The sequence below is a fragment of the Aythya marila genome (assembly GCF_965140915.1).
Source record: "Aythya marila genome assembly, chromosome: 4".
NCBI lineage: Eukaryota > Metazoa > Chordata > Aves > Anseriformes > Anatidae > Aythya > Aythya marila.
Window position 1 is genome coordinate 52,076,531 of NC_139045.1, and position 21,009 is coordinate 52,097,539.

Consider the following 21,009-nt stretch of genomic DNA (forward strand, 5'->3'; position numbering starts at 1 on the left):
CTCTGTTGAAGTAGCTACTCTTACCTGAATAGCTATATGCAGACATGCATAGGAACATGAGACAGGAGAAAGCTTCCAGTATCATCAGCCCTGGTCTCCTGTTACTGCATGTCATACAATCTTGCATAAACAAATCAAACACCAGCTTAAAAGCAGATTGTTTTTTTTGCCCCCCAAAAAATTAAGAAAAAAAATTTGGTTTAAGGAATATGAAGACAGCTTGTGTAATACTTTTGAACGTACAAAGATGAGACATTAAAAGCACTTACACAGAGCAAATATCTTTACAGAAGTATTTCTCTTACAAAGGTGTAGTGTTCTGCAAAGAGAAGGCTGGCAGTGGTGGTTTTTGTTTGTTTGTTTTTTAAATCAAACAGCAAAGTGCATGAACATATTTAAATGAAAAACAAAGAAAAATACTATATGCTTTAAGTTACTTATCTGCTGCTGTAAGTATACATGTAAATACACAACGTCAATCCGCAGCACATAAACATTGGGGCAGAGGTAAGCAACCTGTTTAGCTGCAGAGTGATGGTAAAAAATGAAAGAAGTATGAATAGACCCACTGGACACTTCAGAAATGCATGCTAATCTGATGCTTGAAGCTATTTAGTATTTAAGGTTTCAAAATTCCTCTGTATTATACACTTCCAGCAGTGTTGTGATGCTATGGACATGCCATAATTCAGAAGTGTTTAAGTCAACTTCAGATTCCCACGTGCTATTACAAATAACTGCTACGCCCTAGCTAATGATAGCTTTGGTCAGACCCTAGCTTAAGCTGCTATAGTGGAAAGAAATCGTGTTGAAAATGGTTGCAACAGGCAAACATTTCAAAACACAGTTTGGTCAGATTTTCTGGACAAAAGATGTGAATCTAAATAATACAAATTCAGAAGTGATAAAGTGTATTTGTTCTGTACCTGTCTTCGCACACTGAAGTGAACATATACCAGGACAAAAAGCCTTGGATGTGCACATACATCATCTTTGTCTATATCACCAGTATAAAAAGGTAACAAAGCAACAAGAGAAAAGCTTAAAAAAAGCCAAGAAGCCCAGCAGTAACATAGGCCATAGTAAATCTTTATTTCTCTGCTTTTCCACTACAGGAGCCTCAAACATAATGGACAGGAACACAATCCCACAGCAGCTTTTTCCATTTTAAGTAGACCAAAATCAGCCTGCCTGCTCTCATACAACACAGCAATCTGAAGATGGTATTTCAATACAGCATAAATTAGCCTATTTACAGCTAGAAAACTTAAGTACCGTCCAGAGGATACCAGTGTCATAAAACCACGAATGGTAATTTGGGGTCTGTGAAAGCTAGAGCACTCCGTAGTGCACCTACACCATCATCTCTCATTTCATAGGAAAATCAAGCTGAAAATATCTTGACCAACTGATGCACCATCTTCATCCAACAAGCTCTTGATGTTCACTTCTGCACCAATCATGCAGATTCATAGAAACACACATCACAAATTAAAAATGCCATGATCCTCACTTATTACCCAGGAAACCAGTTTCCTCTTCCCACATAGGAATCTGGACTGCTCTAATGCTTGCCTCACAAGCAAGGTATCAGGGTCAAGCACATGGGACTCTGGATAAAGGGTGAACTCCCATTAACTATTGTTTTGTTTTAAAAGCAAGGTCTTTTGTGACTCCTTAGAATATAATCTACACTGATGTTTCTCCAGAACTAGCCTAGATAAAAGAAAACCTGTATGATCTGAGCTGGGGTTGAACAGAAGTCAGCTGTTTAACATGCCATCATAAATGATCTATGTCTAGCCCACAAGAGGATAACAGTCACATTTTTAACTATACTGGCTCATGATTTTACTTACTTCTTACAGAAGAGATTATTCAACAGATATAAATTCCAAGTAATCAAGTATTAGCTGAGACCAGATTTCAGATCAGCAGTTGCTCTTATTTAGCTATGTGTCTATGATTATATCACAAAAGTAATCTACCTGAAGATTCACAGAACAAGACAGAACTCCTGCCAAAAACGCAAACGTACAGGTAAGTTGCTCTAACACCTGCACCAAAATACAGCAGTAAACTGAGCACACAGGTAAGTTTCCACAGAAGTTGGTGTTACATATAACAAGTGTAAAGGAGAATAGTTCCAGTGACTGAAAAAACAGGGATCAGCTTTTCATTTTGATATGCAGCTTGACATTTTTCTCTAGAAAATTAAATAAACTGCAAAAGCTCACTACATCCTGCTCTGTTCTAAACAAAACAAAAAACACCCAATGCACACCTAAAACATCCGGCATGTAAAGCTTTTGGTCAGGAACTCAAACACAGAAATCTAAACTAAAACAACAAATGCAGTTTTGCAATGTAACATCGGTAGTATTTTAAATCCAGAAAAAAATATACAATTTGATTTCGACAACATCAACAAAACCATAGCTGTATCAATACAGAAAACAATTTAATTTGTTTTGAAATAAATATTTGACATACAAAGCATATACAGTGAAAAAGGGTCACAATAAATTACAAATGGAGTTACTTGCTCATTCGCTGAGAAAAGCCCTTGATATTTCCAATTTCATACCATCAAATTTATCATTCTTGCTGATTTAAGCACAGCACTAAACAAATATGGATCCCAGTGCTTTCCTTCACAGGTACTGGCATGGATAATTTACTGCAGTGATCCAATTTGAAAATCAGTAGGGACCAGTAAATCGCTGCATAAAAGAAAGAGCGAATGAGGTGCTTTTTCCTTAGTGTCAGCAGCCTGCTATTATTATGTTTATTAGATTTTCTTGAAAGGGCTTCACATTTTCTCAAATATGCAGGAGAACTATATTTCCCCTCTGAGCCTTACATTAGCATTTTGTGCCTCAGTCCTTGAATACAAGTAAAAGATGAATTTTTCAATTCATTTTAGAAGTTTGTGCCATCTGGATGGCACCAAACTAAGCAATGAAACTCCCTTACCTGTACAATATCTGCTATTATCGCAGACCTAGCTTTTGCAGAAAAGTTAATAACTAGTGCTGACAGTTTATAAAAAAAAAGGTATTTTTGAATCCACATTTAAGAATAAATTCAATTACATTATCCATACTGATAATGCATCTTTGCAATAAAGGATTGCTTAAGGATCTATCCTTAAAAGATTATTTAAAAATGAAGGCTTAATTTTTCCTGTGATTTTTTAAAAGAAGCTTACACCCTGTTAAAAGTTACAAAGATACCGATCTATTTATATATATAAAATTTCAGCCACAAATATGTACACTGCAGCAATTAAAAGTTATAGACAACTGCAACAGATCAGCACACCCCATTAACACCTGGCACAGGAAAGTGCTCGTGATCTCATTCTGTCACATATTTCTTCCCTCAGCAGAAAAGGGAAGACACCAGGGGCCAAACCTAGCTCTCGCACATAGGAAGCAATTTTTGACAATAGAAGCTGTTCTAGTTCGATGGTCTTTACCAGCCTTAATCTGAGCCCTGCAAGGTACAGTACCTTTTGGAAACAGGACCAAGTCATACATGATACAGAAACAAATCGGTCTCCCCAGTGCCTATCCAACTTTAATTTTTTTCCCTGCTCTGCCAGAGCTCTTGTATTGCCCCAGGCAAGTGAACTTTCCTCCCTCATCTCAGTTCCTGTCTGTAAAATGGGCAAGAACTCTACTTACTTATTAACAAGGGATCTGTACAGCAGATGTTGCAAGGTGCCTAATGATAAAAAGGTCCAACACAGTTAGCAGCTCAAAAAATGTCAGAACAAGTACTGGCTCATGACTATAATAAAGTTCATTAACATGGAACTTAAAATATTGACAAATATTGCTCCCTTTGAACATCCATCACGGAACAGTTAGCATTTCTGCTATGAATGGAACAAAACATAACACCGACAGCACAAAGATGATCATGAAAGATTAAAATTAAAAGACAATAAAGAAAAGGATAGATGTAGTAGTGGATTATTTTGTTAAGGAATTTAAACTGGCACTAGCTGCTCCCAACAGCCCCAATTGGTCCTGATGCTTTATTTATCTGCAGGTGAGAACAGACAAGCGTTATGCTGAATATCACTTCTACAGCAGGCTTGTGCACAGCAAGAGGTGGGTCTGGCCAGACTTATCCAATAGCACTTTGACTCGTGAAATGTTAAGATGATTAAAACAATGACCAGTGTGATTTATGCTAGTGGAAACATCCACTGTACAGGTAGGCAACATTTCACTAGGACAAAAATTCTTCTGCTTTGTATTTGGGGGTCACAAACATTTTACAGTCAGCTGGAAAATTTCTCTGACTTCTGTTACAGCCTTTGCATCACAGCTAGCTGTTGACAGCAAAGCAACACACACACACAAAAATCTCAAGCTGCTCAAGCTGTCAGGACACAACCAGCATTTCATGTGCTAATTTAGTTGTTAGTAGAGAAACAGTCACAGTTATAAGGAAACAGGCACAAGGACAGCGTGTTTTTGCTAGCCTTGAGAAAATTTGCTTCTTATCACTTAGGCAGCATAAGGCTACAGAACATAAAATCAAAGTTGATGCAGAGTGCAGGTCAGCTGCCCAATTTATTTTGCTTTTAAGTTCTTCTTATCCCATTGTTCCATATTTTTGTGGTATAACAGTCAGGTAAGTTTTAACAGGCCACAAGCAAAATCCAGGCCTCAATTTTGTCGAGCAGCTCTTGGCAAAGCCAAGAATATAATACTAGACAAATCAGCTTCCATTTATGAAAATATTCCTCCTCAATCCATTTTTAGTACCACTTAAAGAAAAACTGCACAAAAGATTCCATATCCACATTTAAACTCTTACTTCATGACACTGTCTTCCAACTCTCTACTTACTGCAATCTCATTCACTTATTCCTTTTAAACATCCTTGCCCATTCAGAGTTGGATCTGACTTAACATCCTTCAGTTACAGTTGCAATACATCATCTCCAATTTATACTAATTTAATAATAATAGCATACAGTTAAAGGAACAGTAAACCACAATTGTAACAGCAGTCTTAGACCACAAGCACTGGCTCAGATGAAACATGTCACTCTCCTTAAAGGAATTAACAAAGCATTTATTTGCCTTCCATTCCCAGTATGGGGGGACCAATTTGACAACCAATTTAAAAATCAGCAGAGGGCTGAACAGAACCTGATGTCACTGCCCAAACATACTATGTAACATGAAATACGCTCTAGAACAGTGCTGGAGAGTTGAAACGGTCAGAAATAGGTCTAGATTTCTGCTCTGATACCATTACTACAGTGCTTATTCATAGGTTAAGTTTTGAAACAAAGTGTCATAAATTTTTGCATTTTAGAAGGCAAAAATTTCCCATAAAATGATTTAGAGGTGCATAAGACGCTGACTATGTCTCATGTCAGAAGCCCCAGTGGGAATAAGAGAACATGCACACATACGCACAGGACTGCATTCTGCTCAATTTCCAGGTTCGAGTATCAACATGTTCTGTTAAACAGAAAATAAGCTTGAAGAGCATAGCAAGTTACATTTAACACTCCTTTATTTGTAGTAGAAATTTTAGTTTTTATAAAATCCTCAAGTTACAGGATATACATATATTGGAACTTGTTGCAAGTCTTAGCAGCTGTAGAGCAGTACTGCATGCAATTGCTTCTGCAGTATGCAAGTGTTCTATAAATAGCTAATCACGTTCAGAGAGCAAGATGAAAAGTCAAAGAGTAACATATTCAATTACCAAAAAACAGGTCTTTATCAGTACCAAGAGGTTGAGCAAAAAATGAAATAAGTGTATAAATACACATCTCTGAACTAGCACACTAATACAACTGAAAAGGCTGAATGATATCCACATCACAAAAGATAACTCAATAGTTACATAAAATACTTTGCATCAAGACTGTTTGCAGAAGTGTTTCATGTAAGACTCCTCCAACAAAGGGAGAATAGTGAAGCACAGTACTTTACTATTTTTACAAAAGGCCAATGAATCCCACTTAATTGTATGTAATTAGAATATTAACATAAACTACAGAGGATTAGGCAAATACTTTGCCTTGGATTTATGGAAAGACATTGTATTTGGACAGATAGTATTATTTTTCCATGACCTACCTTCCAGCTGTTGGGTGAATGCATAATCAGCACTCAATTTAATATTCACTTCTGTACTTATGACTGATCTGAAGGCAGCATCATAAAATGGATTTACGCCAAAAAATCCCACAGCCATTTGTTTCAATAGCTGCCTGAATAGGTGCAATCCTTTATGCAAATTTCCCATCATGATGAGTCTCAGAAACTGGAAGAACAATTTATATAGAGCTAGCTACAGATTAATTTTCTAAAGAGTAGACATGCTTGAATTACCACAGTCTCACATTTGTGTAGACACAAGAACACATCCGCAATGATTCTCCAAAAGTTACTACATTTACATTGATTAGTTCACTTAAGAGATGGTTAAAAGTTTAAGCATTACATCTTTGTCTGAAAAGCCTCCAGGTCAGCAATTTGGCTTGGTAAAACATCTTGTTATGTCAAGATAGCTGTTTTCCATGGTCAGTCTTGAGATTTCTCCCAACAACCTAATGCAAAACTATCACAAGGTAAAAGCTTGGAAGGGTTATCTTTAAGTAATGTTAACAGAAATAGGCTCTCCTTCAGAAAGAGTGTTAACTATGCCAGTTTGACAATCTTTAATTTGTTTTGTTGAATTCAAAGTGGGATGTAATTTTATACCAAATATAGTAATTTAGACAAAGTAATTCTACAGACACATTTAATAAGCAGAAGAATACTGTCCGAAGTGTACTGCATAGGTATGTGCACCAGTGCGACCTACTGGAGACCTCCTACTGTAGCGATGCTTCCAGTTAACGTAAACATACAAAGCACAAACTTAAAAGTTTTTCCATGTCCAACAACTCATGATTTCTAGAAAACAATTCCATAAGACTGGGCATGTTTTAGATATATGCAGATACTTTCCCCACACACACACACCAATTAGCAATATAGCACAGTAATTTTAAGTTTCCATGACTTGCTTTTGATATGCTAAATTTTATATTATCTCCAAGAAAAGCATATACACGTTTTTATACAGCCTGGAGTTAAGATCAGTGTAAAACCAGGAATTTATAATCATCAGCAGAAGTGCCAGCTGCTCATAATGTTCACAATAGATGAGTGTCTGAAATTCAACTATGCAGCAGTTGGTGCCAATCTGCTTATAAAGGAAATGCTGCTGAGACATAGTCTTCTTACAAAAACAGGGCATGAGGGCTTCATTATTAGGTGTTCAACAACAATTCTCAGCTCGGTGAACAGAGTCCTGAAAAAAGATTTAATCATACTTAAACATTGTATTAAAAATGCTATAGCATTTACCAGAACTCATATCTAAATGACTAAATCTAATCTAAACTCTAAATCTAACTCTAATTTATCTAAATAAGTGACTTTATTTTCTAAATAAACAAACTTAGAAAACACATACATAAAACTTGCTAACTTGAAGTGATATCAACTCAGTGTTGCAGCATCTTGCAAGAGCTTCAGAATTCTCGTACTTTAAACATTAATATTTTAAATCAACTTTAATTCAGCCACTTCCATTGGAGGACACGGAAACAGCAAAAAAATAAAATCCCACATTCAAGGAAAAAAAAAAAACACACCACACTGGGGGAAGGCAGGACAGAGGAGTGATGCTTTTTCAGAAGTACCATAAGAGTTTGGGAGGCAATGGAAGTGGTGTGTTAGTGCTGTTTCTGACTAGAATGCAAGAACCCCACACTCTAGAACCAACTCTAAGAGACAAACCTGAGAAATAAATAAAAATAATAAAAAAATAAATTAAAAAAAAAACACTTAACAGTATCCTCACTTAAAACTACAGAAATACCATCAAACAAGTGGGAGAACAGTTTGTTTGGGCAACCTGGTCTAGTGGAAGGTGTCCCTGCTCCTGGCAGGGAGGTTGGAACAAGATGATCCTTAAAGGTCTCTTCCAAGCCAAAACATTCTCTGATTCCATGAAGTTATTCTTAGTGCACAACCAAACAAATATATGTATTTTTTTTAACCAAAAAAATAAAGTGCATTCATAGATTTGCTGTTAAAAAATACACGTAAGACTGAACAACTGATTTCTTACAAAATAGTAGGGAATAGGAAGCAATCAAGCTTATGATTCTCTGACCTGTCTTGGCATACCACAGCATCAAGGCTGCTTCCTTGGTACTTTATCAAGCCTTTTTCTAATCAGACAGTTATCAGACTGGAAAGTACATTCATGAAATCTAATGTTATGCAAAGCTTGTCATGAGAAAAAAAAAAAACAAAAACAAGAAAGCATTGACCTGATCAAAACCTCATAGAAATATTTATAGTTTCAAAATTTAAAGCAATGGAAGCTGGTCAAGCCAATGCTAATCAATAAGGCTTTATTTCAATTCTAATAAAGCTGATTCACAAATAAAGGAGGTAATTAACATGTTTTAGATCATACATATTTAAGATCTTTTACTTCTTCAGTTGATGTATATCAAACAAGTTTGTAAGCGTCTATTCTCATGTATGATTAGTCCTAGATAGGCATGGAACCTAAAAATAAGGATGTGGTTCTGATAAGTGGTTGCAGAACAATGAAAAAGACTTCCTTCTTCCAAACTTATTTCCCCCAAAGCACAGTTTTAATTATACAAGCATGTTTTGAAAACTCCTATTCAATGATAGTACTACACTCCAGAAAAGTTCAGCTACATAAAATAAGCATGACCTTGAATCGGGTGTGGTAGGGTTTTGACATATTTTGTGGTTTTTAGTTTTTTGTTTTTTTTTTTTTTTTTAAAAGCTATCCAAGGTATATTCTGTATTCTACAGTTACCATTTGCACATTTACTATTAAGAGTTATGCATCCATTGCAGAAAGAAAAAATTCTGAATGCCTGAACACTACACCATTAAATACTAACTTCCAAAATCAATTTAATGCTTACCGACAGTATGGATTTCGCCGGGAGGAGTAGCGTAATGTTAGAAACCTATAGTAAATGAATGGCTGGAGCAGACTCCCCTGACCACTGAAAGAGAACAGAGAAGCAGAGCTTAATACCAGTTTTAAAAAAGGTCAGGATTTACCATAATAAAAGCAAGAAAACTATTTCAGTGAAAAAAAAGCGAGGCTATGGCCATATTTATTCAGATAATCTAGATCTGACAACAAAATATATACATAAACATGCCTTAACAAAGGCAAAAGACGTACAGAAATGCAGTATTACAGTTTTCGTATTTGTTTTATAGGTAAACATTCTATACACCTCACTTCTGGTGACTAAGAGTAACCAAAGTAACAGTGAGGCCAGTCTAGTATTAAGAGATAATGCTGGACAAGTATGGACATTGGCTGACAGTAGTACTCCTGTTACAATGAACTCTTCCAGCCCTAAGCATAGCACTTTGAGAGTCTGGACCATATTTATACTATCTTTTTTAAAAAATTCAGAAAACAATGGAAACTGTATGTTTTGAGATATAACAGTTAAACATATCAAACTGTTTTAGTTACTCTGAAATTAGGTCTTTATACCTTACAAAGCTGCTGTTCCACGTGACAGTACTGCAAACCATTCACAAAATACAGAAATACCTTGAGTTTAATTGACTGAAGCTTCTTTATATAATGCAATATTAAAATTGTGTCAAATTGTACACTGCATCACAGCACCAGTAGCTAGCTCCTTCAAATATGAACAGTATCTTTAGACAGAATATAAAAAATAAAGTGAAAAGGGAGATGGGCTACAAGGGCAGGGGAGAAGTCTTTCATCTGTATAATATTTACAAGCAATTTAATATGCTTAGCAGCTTGAAGAACAAAATTTTCACTGTAGTTGCATTTAACCTTTATACTATTTTATCATTTGGTATACGATCTCTTAAAAGCTTCAGAATCTACTAGGTAGCTTATCAAGTAGCTACACTTCACATGCTACGTTCTCCATAGAGAAAAAAAAAAAAAAAAAAAAACAGATCTCCCCAAAGTTGTAAAGCACTCTCTGTATCCAGTATCTAACATTCAAGTATCTGTCAGTTGGTAAGTTGCCTTAAAGCGTAATAGAATCCATCAGGGCTGAAGCACTGAAGGGTTCAGCTGACATGTCATAAGATGCAGACAAATTATGTTTCTGTCAACTTCCAGGAACATAAAGCCTTCCTTCTGCTGCCTTTGAGACCCCTCAGGACAAATGCTCTCACTGTGCAATGGCATACATAGAACAAAGGGCATTAATTCCTCTCCAAATATTAAAAGGCAATAACTCAAACTTCAGTGATTTTCAGGTCGTTATATCTTTGTACATGTTAGAATCCTACTGAAGTTGCAATCTTAAGAGCCCTAAAATGAATTCAACAGGCTGCACAGACACAGTGGGCAAAAATAATGAATTAGAAAGAGGCAAAGGTCTCTGGTGAGAAATAACATGGGAGAAGATATAACCCACTCCTGCTTGTATGCTTCTAGCACAATGAAATTCTATGCCACTTAACCTTCTGTGATCCAATAACCAAAAATAAGAGTAAACAGACACCTTCAGTGAGGCTAAAGATCAATATTCGATTACACTGACCAACATTATACCTACTAAACTACATAGGTACACTTAAGTTATAGAAGTGGAAAAACTTGGATTCAATCCAACAATGTCACTCATTCTATGAAATTGAGTTGTTTCTGCATCAGAATAAATGCTGTTTGATTTCACAATGCATCAACAGCAACATCAAAGAATCAAATAAACTAAGTTCAAGCCTTAAACTATCACAAACTGAGATCCTTGTAAACCACAGCAAAACATACTTGGGTAGAAAGTTTCTCATTCTAAAAATATTTATGATGATTCTTACCTGAAGAGCATGAAAACCGTAGCTGGCATCAGAAAAATTTCATTGCAAGCAATGAATTTTAGAATATTCTGCTGATTAGCATTCAGTTTCTCTAGAAGATTTCTCAGAAAGGGCAGGCTATTCGAACCTCGTGCCTTTAAAGAAGAAAAAAGTGCCAGAAAACATACAAGTTATACTGATCTTCTCTAGCAAAAGAAATCAAAACATTAACATTTACCATTTATGACTCACTCTGGCATTTTAGGACTAGATCCTTTAAAGGGATTGAGATCAGTATTGCAAAGAAAACCACTGAAAGCGTAGAACCCGTATTAGGATAATCATTAACAATCTCAGGAGTCATAGAAGCATGAAGTTCAATTAAAAACGTGAAGTGTTGCAAATCTCTCATCCACCCATTTCAGGTCCAACTACACAGCACTAGCCAACAGCCTTATACTTATTCAGTCCACTAGGATGAAGTGCCTATGGTAGCAATATGGCCTAGTTAGGAGGTTGGAGCTATATAAAGCTGTTCAAGACGGTACACTGAGCATCAGGTTCACCTGGCAAATACTACTATGCTTCCTAGCCTCACCCTGAAGTTTGTTATTTAACTGCTGATATAGAACATTCAACTTTATAGCACATGGTTTACCCTGAGAAGACATTGAGAAGTTTATACTCCACTGATACTCAGTAGTTGCTTCCTTCAAAGAAAGCCATCTGAAGAAAAATAATTAGCATCAACTCCAGTATATTATTAGCAAGTCATAGCAGAAGGAGCAAAACAAACCAGAAGACTTTTCAAATTCTCTGCTGGGACTCCACACTGCAATTTCACTAACTCCTCTAACATAACTGAAGGAAATCATAGCTGCAACTCCCAAACCTGCTCATAAGCCCCAAACATACCACCAGTATTAATTATATACCAAATCATACTTACATCAAGAACCTTCTTTGTGTATGTGGCAGCATGAAGCAAAGAGAATAGCAGAACTGGGAAAATACTCACTGAAGCAAGCGATAAGGAAAATTAAAGGCTGCAGAAGTGCATAATTTCTCCACGATATTATGCTAACACACAAGTGATGGCTCTTTGCAAAAGGTTGGTTGGAATGAGTAATACTTGATTAAGACATGTCTATGTCTTATATAATACAAATAAAATAAGTAATTTATTCTTATCACACCCAAAGATTTTTTATCTCCAAGGACACATATTTTTATTTTGTCTAAGGCTGTATTTATAGCTGTGCCTTTTTCTTCTTACATCTTTTCTTTGCTACACATTTTTTATCAGCTTTAAAATCAGTGTGTACGTACATACGTGAAAGTACAACTTGCATTATTATACACCGTGCGTTTCCATTGAACTGTATTATTTCTACATGAAAGACACGTAAGGCTATTACTTAAAGTCTATCATATATATGTAGTCATCACAGTTTTATAAACAGAGGCTGTAAAATGCATTTCATCGCTAAAGAACATGCAGCTGCCAGCAGTTCAGATTTTAGAGTGCAAGAACACAGACATTCCTCTGCCAGAGAGACATTAAGCATACACATACAAAACTGCACAAAGAAGAGCTACTTCTTAAACATCAGCTTTGAAGAGCCACAGGAGTAAGTCCTTTTTGCAGACTTCATCTGCCTAGTAAGGTGTCTGAAAGACCTCTTACGGAAAAACTGCATCTTTACATGCCCTACTTGTAGTAAGGAGTTGTACGTGAACCCTGTACTGGTAATAAATGAAAGCTATCAACTTCTCTGAAAGGATCACGTGAGACTAGTCATAAAATATGCTGAACTTAAGTCTCAGGAAAATACTAGAAGCCAGAAACTGCTGGCTCCTAGTGCACTAGTTACAGAGATGATTAACCTGGATATGGATCAATCAACATAAGCCTCTCCTATTTCACACAGAGTATGTTCTAAGAAAAGCAAACATTCTATTTTAAATTATTTTTTAAAAATCATAAAACAAGTGATGAAAAGAATCCAGTTTTTAAAATATTTAAAAACATTACCAGGATGACACAAGCAAAGGATACTTGTAACAGGGTAGGAATTCACAAAGATAAGAGAGTACAACAGGTAGTGGCAGCTGTCCTCCAGCAAAGCCTGGGCCAGGAATGCCCTGCTAAGCTGAAAGTGCGGGAGCCTTTGGTGTAGTCGGAGAGCACTAGTAAGAGCATTTGCCAGCAAGGCACGCTGATAGAAGCTTGCTGCTTCATGCAACCTGCAAATCATCAGAGGAGACGTTACCATAAGAACCAAGCCCCTGCTCAGAAGTCTTTCACCCTTGAGAATTGCATCAACAATTGCACAATACCTGAAGTACTTCTATTATCGTACATAAGAACTAGTACGAAAAAAAACTCAAAAATTGGTAATACTGACTTACCGACGATGCTAAAGCAACTCAATATATCGTTATGTAACTACGCAACAACAGCATAGCCAATACTTTATAATTATTCAACGCATTTTCTAAACACATCAACAAGTATTTTAAGCCAACCTTTAACAAAAGCTGTACTTACAAACCAACCCAGTATACTAAATATAAATTGATCCTTACATGAAAACCACTCTATGAAAACGGAGCATAGTTACTTTGTAAATTTTTAAATACTGTTTTTCAATATTGAAGTACATACCCTAGAAGAGGCAGGACAAATAAAGCAGAGCAGTAAACCGTGAACAAGCGGGAAATCCACATTGCTGTATCCAGCTTGTTAGCCATCAGAAATTGCTACATTAGAAGAAGACAAAATGATAAAGAAAACCGACTTCCACAGAAGTTGGGATTTTAATATTTGCATATATTGAATGTTCTTCCTTCAGTGTTAAATTGCAACTCCTCCAACAACCTTGAATCAAATTATAGCTTGAAGCAAAGGGCTTATTTTCATTCTGTGTGATATTTGATTTACTCGATGTTACTAACCAGATCAAAAATAATTAGGCCACCTCAGAATCAAAAGGCTCCTTTACATTCTACAACAAAATACATTGTTAAGATCTTCCATGGAGGTAGTGCTTCAACACATACCAACGTCACTGAGCAGCCAACTTCAAGAACTTATCACGCAATGTCTTTAAACCTGACTGACTCCTGTATCTGTTGCTCCAAGGCTCATTAGAAATATGCACTTTGTGCAACTGGGCCTAGAAATGCCACCTTTCTTACAGAGGGGTAAAAGATGGAGCAACTTAAAGTTAGCATAACCACATCAGAAGCAACAGCAGGGTTTTAAGCTACAAAATCCTGGCTTCAAAAAAACACAAGAGCTCTCAATAACGTCGAAATTCTCTTGTTAAGCTCTTCTAACCACAGGTCTCTTCACACCTTTGTATGGTCCCAGGACCAGAAGGGCCCTAATGAAACACAGCACGCTTAAGTGATTACAAGCCTAAGAGAAGTGTCAAAACATCACCATTTTTTCCTCCATCTATGTTCCTCCCAGCTTGCCTATCCTTGCTTCCACCTTTTTCATGCCTCATTTTGTGCTTGGGTCTGCCAGGAGCTCCCCATCCACCTTCCACCCCTCCCAATTTTAGAAGCCAGCAGCTATCGTCCTGCACGGTCTCGCACGCCAACCACGCCGCCACTTCCACACAAGCCCAACTTAAACCCAGCCACCCCCGAGCAGCCGCACGCCGCCAGCACGCTCCCACCGAGGCGGCCCGCAGAGGGGGCCGTGCCCGGGCCGGGGGCTGCTGCTTACCACGGCCCCGCCGCCGGCTCCGCCTTGCATGGGCCCGTTCTGCGTGGAGTCCGCCATGGCCGCGCCTGCGGGGAGAGAAGCGGGGAGAGAAGCGCCTCAGACGCGGCCCGCAGGGCTCAGGGCTCGGCCCCCGGCCCCGCCGCCGCCCGCCCGGGACCCACCGCGATGGCCGCAGCGAGCGCTCCCCGCACGCCGCCCGTCCCGCCGCGGCCCTGCCCCGGATGCGGCCTGATGTCACTTCCAGCCGGCTGCCGGGCCTGCCGGGGAATGTAGGCCGCGTGACGTCACGCTGCCCGCCTCATGACGTCACAAGGCGTCGCTATGGGGTGGGGGGGCGCCATGTGTCCTCCCCCAGCCCGCCCCATGCCTCCCTGTGGGGCTGGGTGGGGCGGGTGTCCCCACATGGTGCCCCAAGCACGACATGGCGAGATGTCACCACAGGCCTACACTGAGTGGTGGTGGTGGCATCCCCTCATACAGTGACATCCCCACATACAGTGACACCACCACACACAGTGACATCCCCAAATACAGTGACACCCCCACATCCGTGACACCACCACACACAGTGACACCCCTGCATACAGTGACATCCCCACATACAGTGACACCCCCACATCCGTGACACCACCACAGCAGCAGGTGTTCATCACCTCACACTAACGTGGGATGGGCGTGTGGGTTCTCCCTCTCACCCTCCTCCTCAAGGGTCACATCTCCTGCATGTCACTGTGTCACACAACACAGCCATGCCATTCCCTCAGGCCCCCATTCCCACGAGGTGTGACATTTGTTTTCTCCACCCTGTGTGGTCCATAGAGGGAATGGCCTCAAGTTGTGCCAGGGGAGGTTCAGGTTGGAAATGAGGAGACATTTCATCCCAGAAAGAGCAGTCAGGCATTAGGACAGGTTGCCCAGGGAGGTGGTGGCATATGCATCCATGGGGGTGTTCAAGGAAAGGCTGGATGTGGTGCTTAGGGACATGGGTGACATTGGTGGTAGGGGGATGGTTGGACCAGATGATCTTGAAGGTCTTTTCCAACCTTAGTGATTCTGTGATTCTATATAGACCACACACCATATAGACCACACTCCCCAACTGCTCCCAGCGGGGTGGTAAACAGCAAGAACATTAATGCTTGCTGCAATGCTGCTCCAGGGAATTTTTTACCCACTGAGGGCCTAACAGGCTTTTCAAATCCATTTAGCAAGACGCATCAGTAACACACAGCCTGGTGCTATGCCTTAGTGATGTAAATGGGAATCACAAGGTCGCAGAGCCTAGGCAGGACGTGCCCCAGTCCTGCATTACTAACAGGGTCACATCGCACAGCAGTGATGCAACCTGCAAATTAACTGTCACGCCGCCTCAGGCTGTAACCGTGTGTTTTGATGTCATTGGTTCCCTGTCATGTAAAAAGGCAAAAAGGGAGCTTCTTCAAAGCTGTATGTGCCCCAACATTCATGCTGTGAGCAGTACCAAATTAAAATGCAGCAGCTTTGAAGTGAGTTTCAAAAATCATTAAACTTTAAAGCTAAAGAGCTTTAATCAGCATTTCAGATATGCTTGTCCTTGATGTGAGGACTGAGCTGGATAGCACAAAGCACAAGTCTCCTACTCACTCTGTATCATGTAGCGTATCCCATTTGCAAGTTCTTGGAAAGGATTAATGCTCCATTCATTACTCTGTCCCTTGTCTTAATATTGATTTTTTTTTTTACTTGATCTGTGCCAGATAGCCATGCAAACACGATTCTGTGCCTGGTTAGAGGTCTGTGAATCAAGCATTACTCTGTTGAAGTGGCATCTAGCAAAATAAGACACAGCCTATGCCCATGCCTTTGCCTTTTAGCCTCTGTAGCTTCCTGTGGTTTGAACGCCAGGGTTTCTCACAAGGATGAGCCACAGGTTCCCCCTCCTGGTGACATGGATTCCAGAAACACAAGCCACCTGCTCAAGTTTCTAACATTCCCAGATGCTTTTAATTACTCTTTAGCAGCAAAAAGATATTTTTGTGTGTGTGACTGAGGCTGTTGGAATCAACATCTGCAATCAGCCTCATTTCTGGTTTGTGAAAATTAAACTTGAAGATTGATTGGAAAAGACTCGAGAAAGCATCTGGAGAATGTGTAATGAAATGTATTGACAGGGAAGGAGTGAAAGAAGAGTCAGCTGATAGGGACTCTAATATCATAACAATTACATGCAAGCTAAAGCTTTAGGCTAATCAACACGTTTCAAATTGAAGACGCAGAACCTGATTTTTCATTTAGTTTCCCAACCACTCATCTCGTGCTCAAGTGGCTGCAAAGCAGGCACAAGAACTACCTGCTACTTGGGGGGCATTCTTCTACAGGTGGAGGATACTCTGTGGGTAAACAGCACTTGAGAATTAAAACAGTCAGAGTGTCTACAGGGTGTTCTCGAATGTGTAGTTAGAATACCAGCACACACTTATGTTAAACTGAAATTAAAGCTTTGAAAGGTGGCCCCTGTAAATTAACTATTTTGAGATTATTTTCTCTGTTATAAAGGAAAATATTAACATACACAGATTTATTTAGGCAAAGCAACAACATTGAAATCCATATTGAAGACCATCAGAAATTTAGCTCAACAAAACTTAAATGTCAAAAAGGGCAAAGAAAAAAAAAACACCTTCTGATGAGTCTTCAAGATTATATGCTTCTTAAATTGGCCTAGGATGACAAACCCATGTAGTTGTCAGGAATGCTTGTTTATTCCTTAGCATTTGTAACTTAAGGATGACTGAATGTACGCACATACAAAACATTCGCTTCTGGGGACTGTTTTGCTGTCTGTCTAGTGTCATTTTAGTGTCATAACAGTAAATTTTATGTTCTGTTTTTGCAAAAGCTGTCTTTCACAGATCCGCCTTAATTTAATTTAAATAGAATGTTATTCTTTTATTTATTCCTAAAATTTAATGGCTTAAAAAGTGCCATACTGAAACAAACTTAATTAGGAATTAGGAAATTTAACAGGAAATATTACACTTGTGTCTTTACAGCTGAGAAGTTTCCTTTGTTTTGTACCAGTTTTTCTTTTCCTGACTTTCCCCCTCACTTTCATTCTGTGTCTGTCGTTACTTCTTGTTCAATATTGTCTTTTTTGTTGAGCGATTTGGACCACAGTACTCTTCACTTCAACTTGAGAAAAGACATTAAATCATAGTTTCAAAAATTAAGTTTCGGCTATTGGCTTCTCCCTTTCCCAATTCTTCGCTGCTACGATATTGCTGAATGAGCAGAGAAGAGAAGCAGAAATTGATTCCCATGTTATTAATGATTTGGTTTCCGACAGTTGTAAGGGAATTCTTTTGTACCATCAAGGCACCAGTTTGCTTACTTCTGCTTCCACTGATGATTGATTGTTCAGATATGTAGAAGAGTACTGTTGTAATTGCCAAGGATTTATCTGTCTTATTAGCAATCCAGTCCCATTTCTTCTCCATGGCAGTCTGACACAATCAAGGTAGACATATCTGAAATCATAACTAACACATCTCTGTTTCTCCCCAGTGCATTTATAAGCCTATATAGAATTATTGGCTGTTAAGGTACCTAGGATCAGCTTTCTCTGAGCTTAAAAAATGATGGATGCTAGGAGATATATCTTGATTTTTCAGGCCAAAACATATACACCTACTTCCACTAATCCAATTTGAAGCCTTAGAGAAAAAATAAATAAAGCATTTTGGTATGTCTGTAAAATAATTCCTATATTTAAGAGTATATGAATACTTTGCATTGGTTAGCTCAGACTGAGACTCTGCGGACACTGCAAGTTTGCTAATGCTCACAACATCGCTGAGAGTTAAATATTGCATGGATCAAAATCAAATAGATTTGTGAAATTAAAATAGATTTGTGTGTATACACACAAGCACTGGCATAGCTGGGCTGGAAAGGGAATCCACACACAGTTCCCAACTCCCCTTTGCCACTTTCCTTTGAGTCGTTTTGTGTTTCCAAATGCAATCCTCTACCAAACTCCACATGTCATTTGAAGACTGAATGAACTTCTGAAGAAGAGGGAGGCTTCTATGGTATTTCAAATTAATTACTGAAATCCTCATTACAGATACTATGGCAATATTTTATAAACCATAATTGTTGTTAAATGAATTTGGACAACCATAATAAAATATTTGTACTTTTCATTACAGCTTTATAGGTTGTTTTAAAGTTGGACATTGTACTGTTTTTCTAATAGCATCACAGCCAGCAGCATAAAAACTTTTATGGTCTTCAGTATCCTCAGTTCTCAACTATTTTAACAGTAGTTTGTGTATCATCATTTAGGTGGCATTCAGCACCTTGCAGCACAGAGCACTTGAGGTTCAGAGGACGATTTTATCTATTTTGTACTTTGGGACTTGAAAGAAGGTACTGTTGCTAACATCTGTACACAGTTTTCATTTATTTCAAATAAAAGAGAGAACATTCTTGCAAGGTCGATAGGATTGCAGTTCCTCATGGCCAAACTAGCTCCATTATTTGTATCAGTAGTGTATAACGCAAAGCTAAAATAAGTTTTTATGCAAAATTGTAATGAACAATTTGGTTCTTGTTAGTGGTTATCTCAAGCTGGCTGTCCAAATTTCAAGAAACAATAAAGGACATCGGGTCAATGCCTGTTACATTTTTCAGAAAAAGAAACAGAAGTCTTCTGTCTCTCTCTACTAGATTGCTTTGTGATTTTTGCTTGATGGTCTGTAGCAATATCAGACATGGTCTTCTTTCTTTTCCCTCACAGCTGGAGTTTCCATTTACTCACCCTTCCAGGAAGGATTAGCCTTTTAATCACTAAGTTCCTGCCAAAGCAGTGAAAGAGAGAAATCACAACCTTTTTGAAGATGTGGAAAATAGGAAGACAGTCCTTCAATTTGCTTTCTGTGATTTTCTAGTTTACAGGATTTTGGTATATCCCTACATTACTAGGGAGGGTGACACAGAAGCTGCAAGTGTAATCTTAAGATGTTACAAAAAGCTATGATAACTCTCTATGTATCTTTTTAAGAGTGGAGATATGGCACAAGGCTTGGCATGTGGTTGAATCAGGGAGTAGTGTTGCCTGTGTATTTTATTTGTAATGTTCAGCCCACCAAGGGCATGAAAAATACTTGAAACTCAAGTATGGAAAGAAAGATGGGCAAGTGTTCTTTTAATAAATGCAAGGAAGATTTTAATTCTGCAACAAGAGAACATATCAACAAATGGGGAAATACAGTGAATTATAGATGTGAGCTTTCAACTGCCTGTACTGACCGACTGGAAATGCTGCTGCAGAAAAATTGACAGACATCCTCTTGCAAGCCTGAAGAAATATCTGAAGATGTAGTGATCAATGGTGAACTAAGTATTGTGTTAACTGATAAAAGTTTGCCCTTCCCCTGCTAACTATGGACTACAACAAGGCAATAAAAAGACAGAGCAAGGAGAACAAATCCCCAAAGTTGTGAACTTTCATACTGAAAACTTCCATTCATGATGCAAGGAATGTTAGCTGTATGTATGGATAGAAATATGCAAAGAAAGATTCCCTTTCTGAAATACCACCCTCAGCAAAAACAATCAAAAAACCTGCAAAGTTTGGCAACACATTGACACTTGACATGGTACAGCATGAGTAACTAAAGACCAATAGCACCATAATCTGTGGTCCAGTCATTTTCAACAGATTTATTCATGAACAGAGTTACATTTCTGCCACTCATTTATTGTAAGCAGATTTTTGCAGATAAAGAACTAGGTTCTATTTCAACCCACATAAGATGACTGATAGTGAACTACTAAGAAGTTTCCTGCTTTTATCTGAAGTCAGCAGAAGTCAAACACTAGATATCTTCCCTCAACATGACTGTACCAGTCAGAAAGCCGGAAATCCCACTCAATTCACATACAAAACCTTTCTCACTACTAGAATAAATGTGGAGACTGCACAGGTTTAGTTCTCTGTACCTCCAAAGCCACCTCTGGTTTCATCCACATATGTCTTTAGATTTTTTTCTCACATCTGTCTGTATTATCTGCACTCTTAAGAGTATTGCAAAAGTACCTAGGAAGCAGTTGTTTTACAGGTGTATACAGAAATCCTTACTAAGATTAGAAGAGGCTTCAGAGAGAAGCTTTTGATTTTGGACAGTTTTTACTCAATCATGTATAGTTTCCTAGCCACTCTAAGTTTCACTAGTCTCATTTATTATATTTTATAAGTTCCTCTCAGTGTTTTACCATGTACTGTCAATGTTGAATTTTCAAACATTTGTTGGGGTGCAGATAAACTCTGCAATCAGTGGCTTTCTATATTCTTTGAGAGATCCCATTCAGAAATACATAGTGAAAGAA

The 21,009-nt window shown here is 38.4% G+C and overlaps 1 protein-coding gene across 1 annotated transcript; it reads right to left on the reverse strand.

The window, feature by feature from the left end:
• Positions 1–1,107: 1,107 nt before the first annotated feature.
• On the reverse strand, positions 1,108–14,886 carry TMEM33 (transmembrane protein 33). Its single transcript, XM_082759616.1, has 8 exons — positions 14,799–14,886; positions 14,638–14,702; positions 13,567–13,661; positions 12,958–13,145; positions 11,848–11,915; positions 10,920–11,053; positions 9,011–9,094; positions 1,108–7,341 (listed from the first exon to the last, which is right to left on the reverse strand). Exons 2-8 carry the CDS (start codon positions 14,692–14,694, stop codon positions 7,212–7,214), a joined length of 756 nt encoding a protein of 251 aa, XP_082615742.1. The 5' UTR covers positions 14,695–14,702; positions 14,799–14,886; the 3' UTR covers positions 1,108–7,211.
• Positions 14,887–21,009: the final 6,123 nt, after the last annotated feature.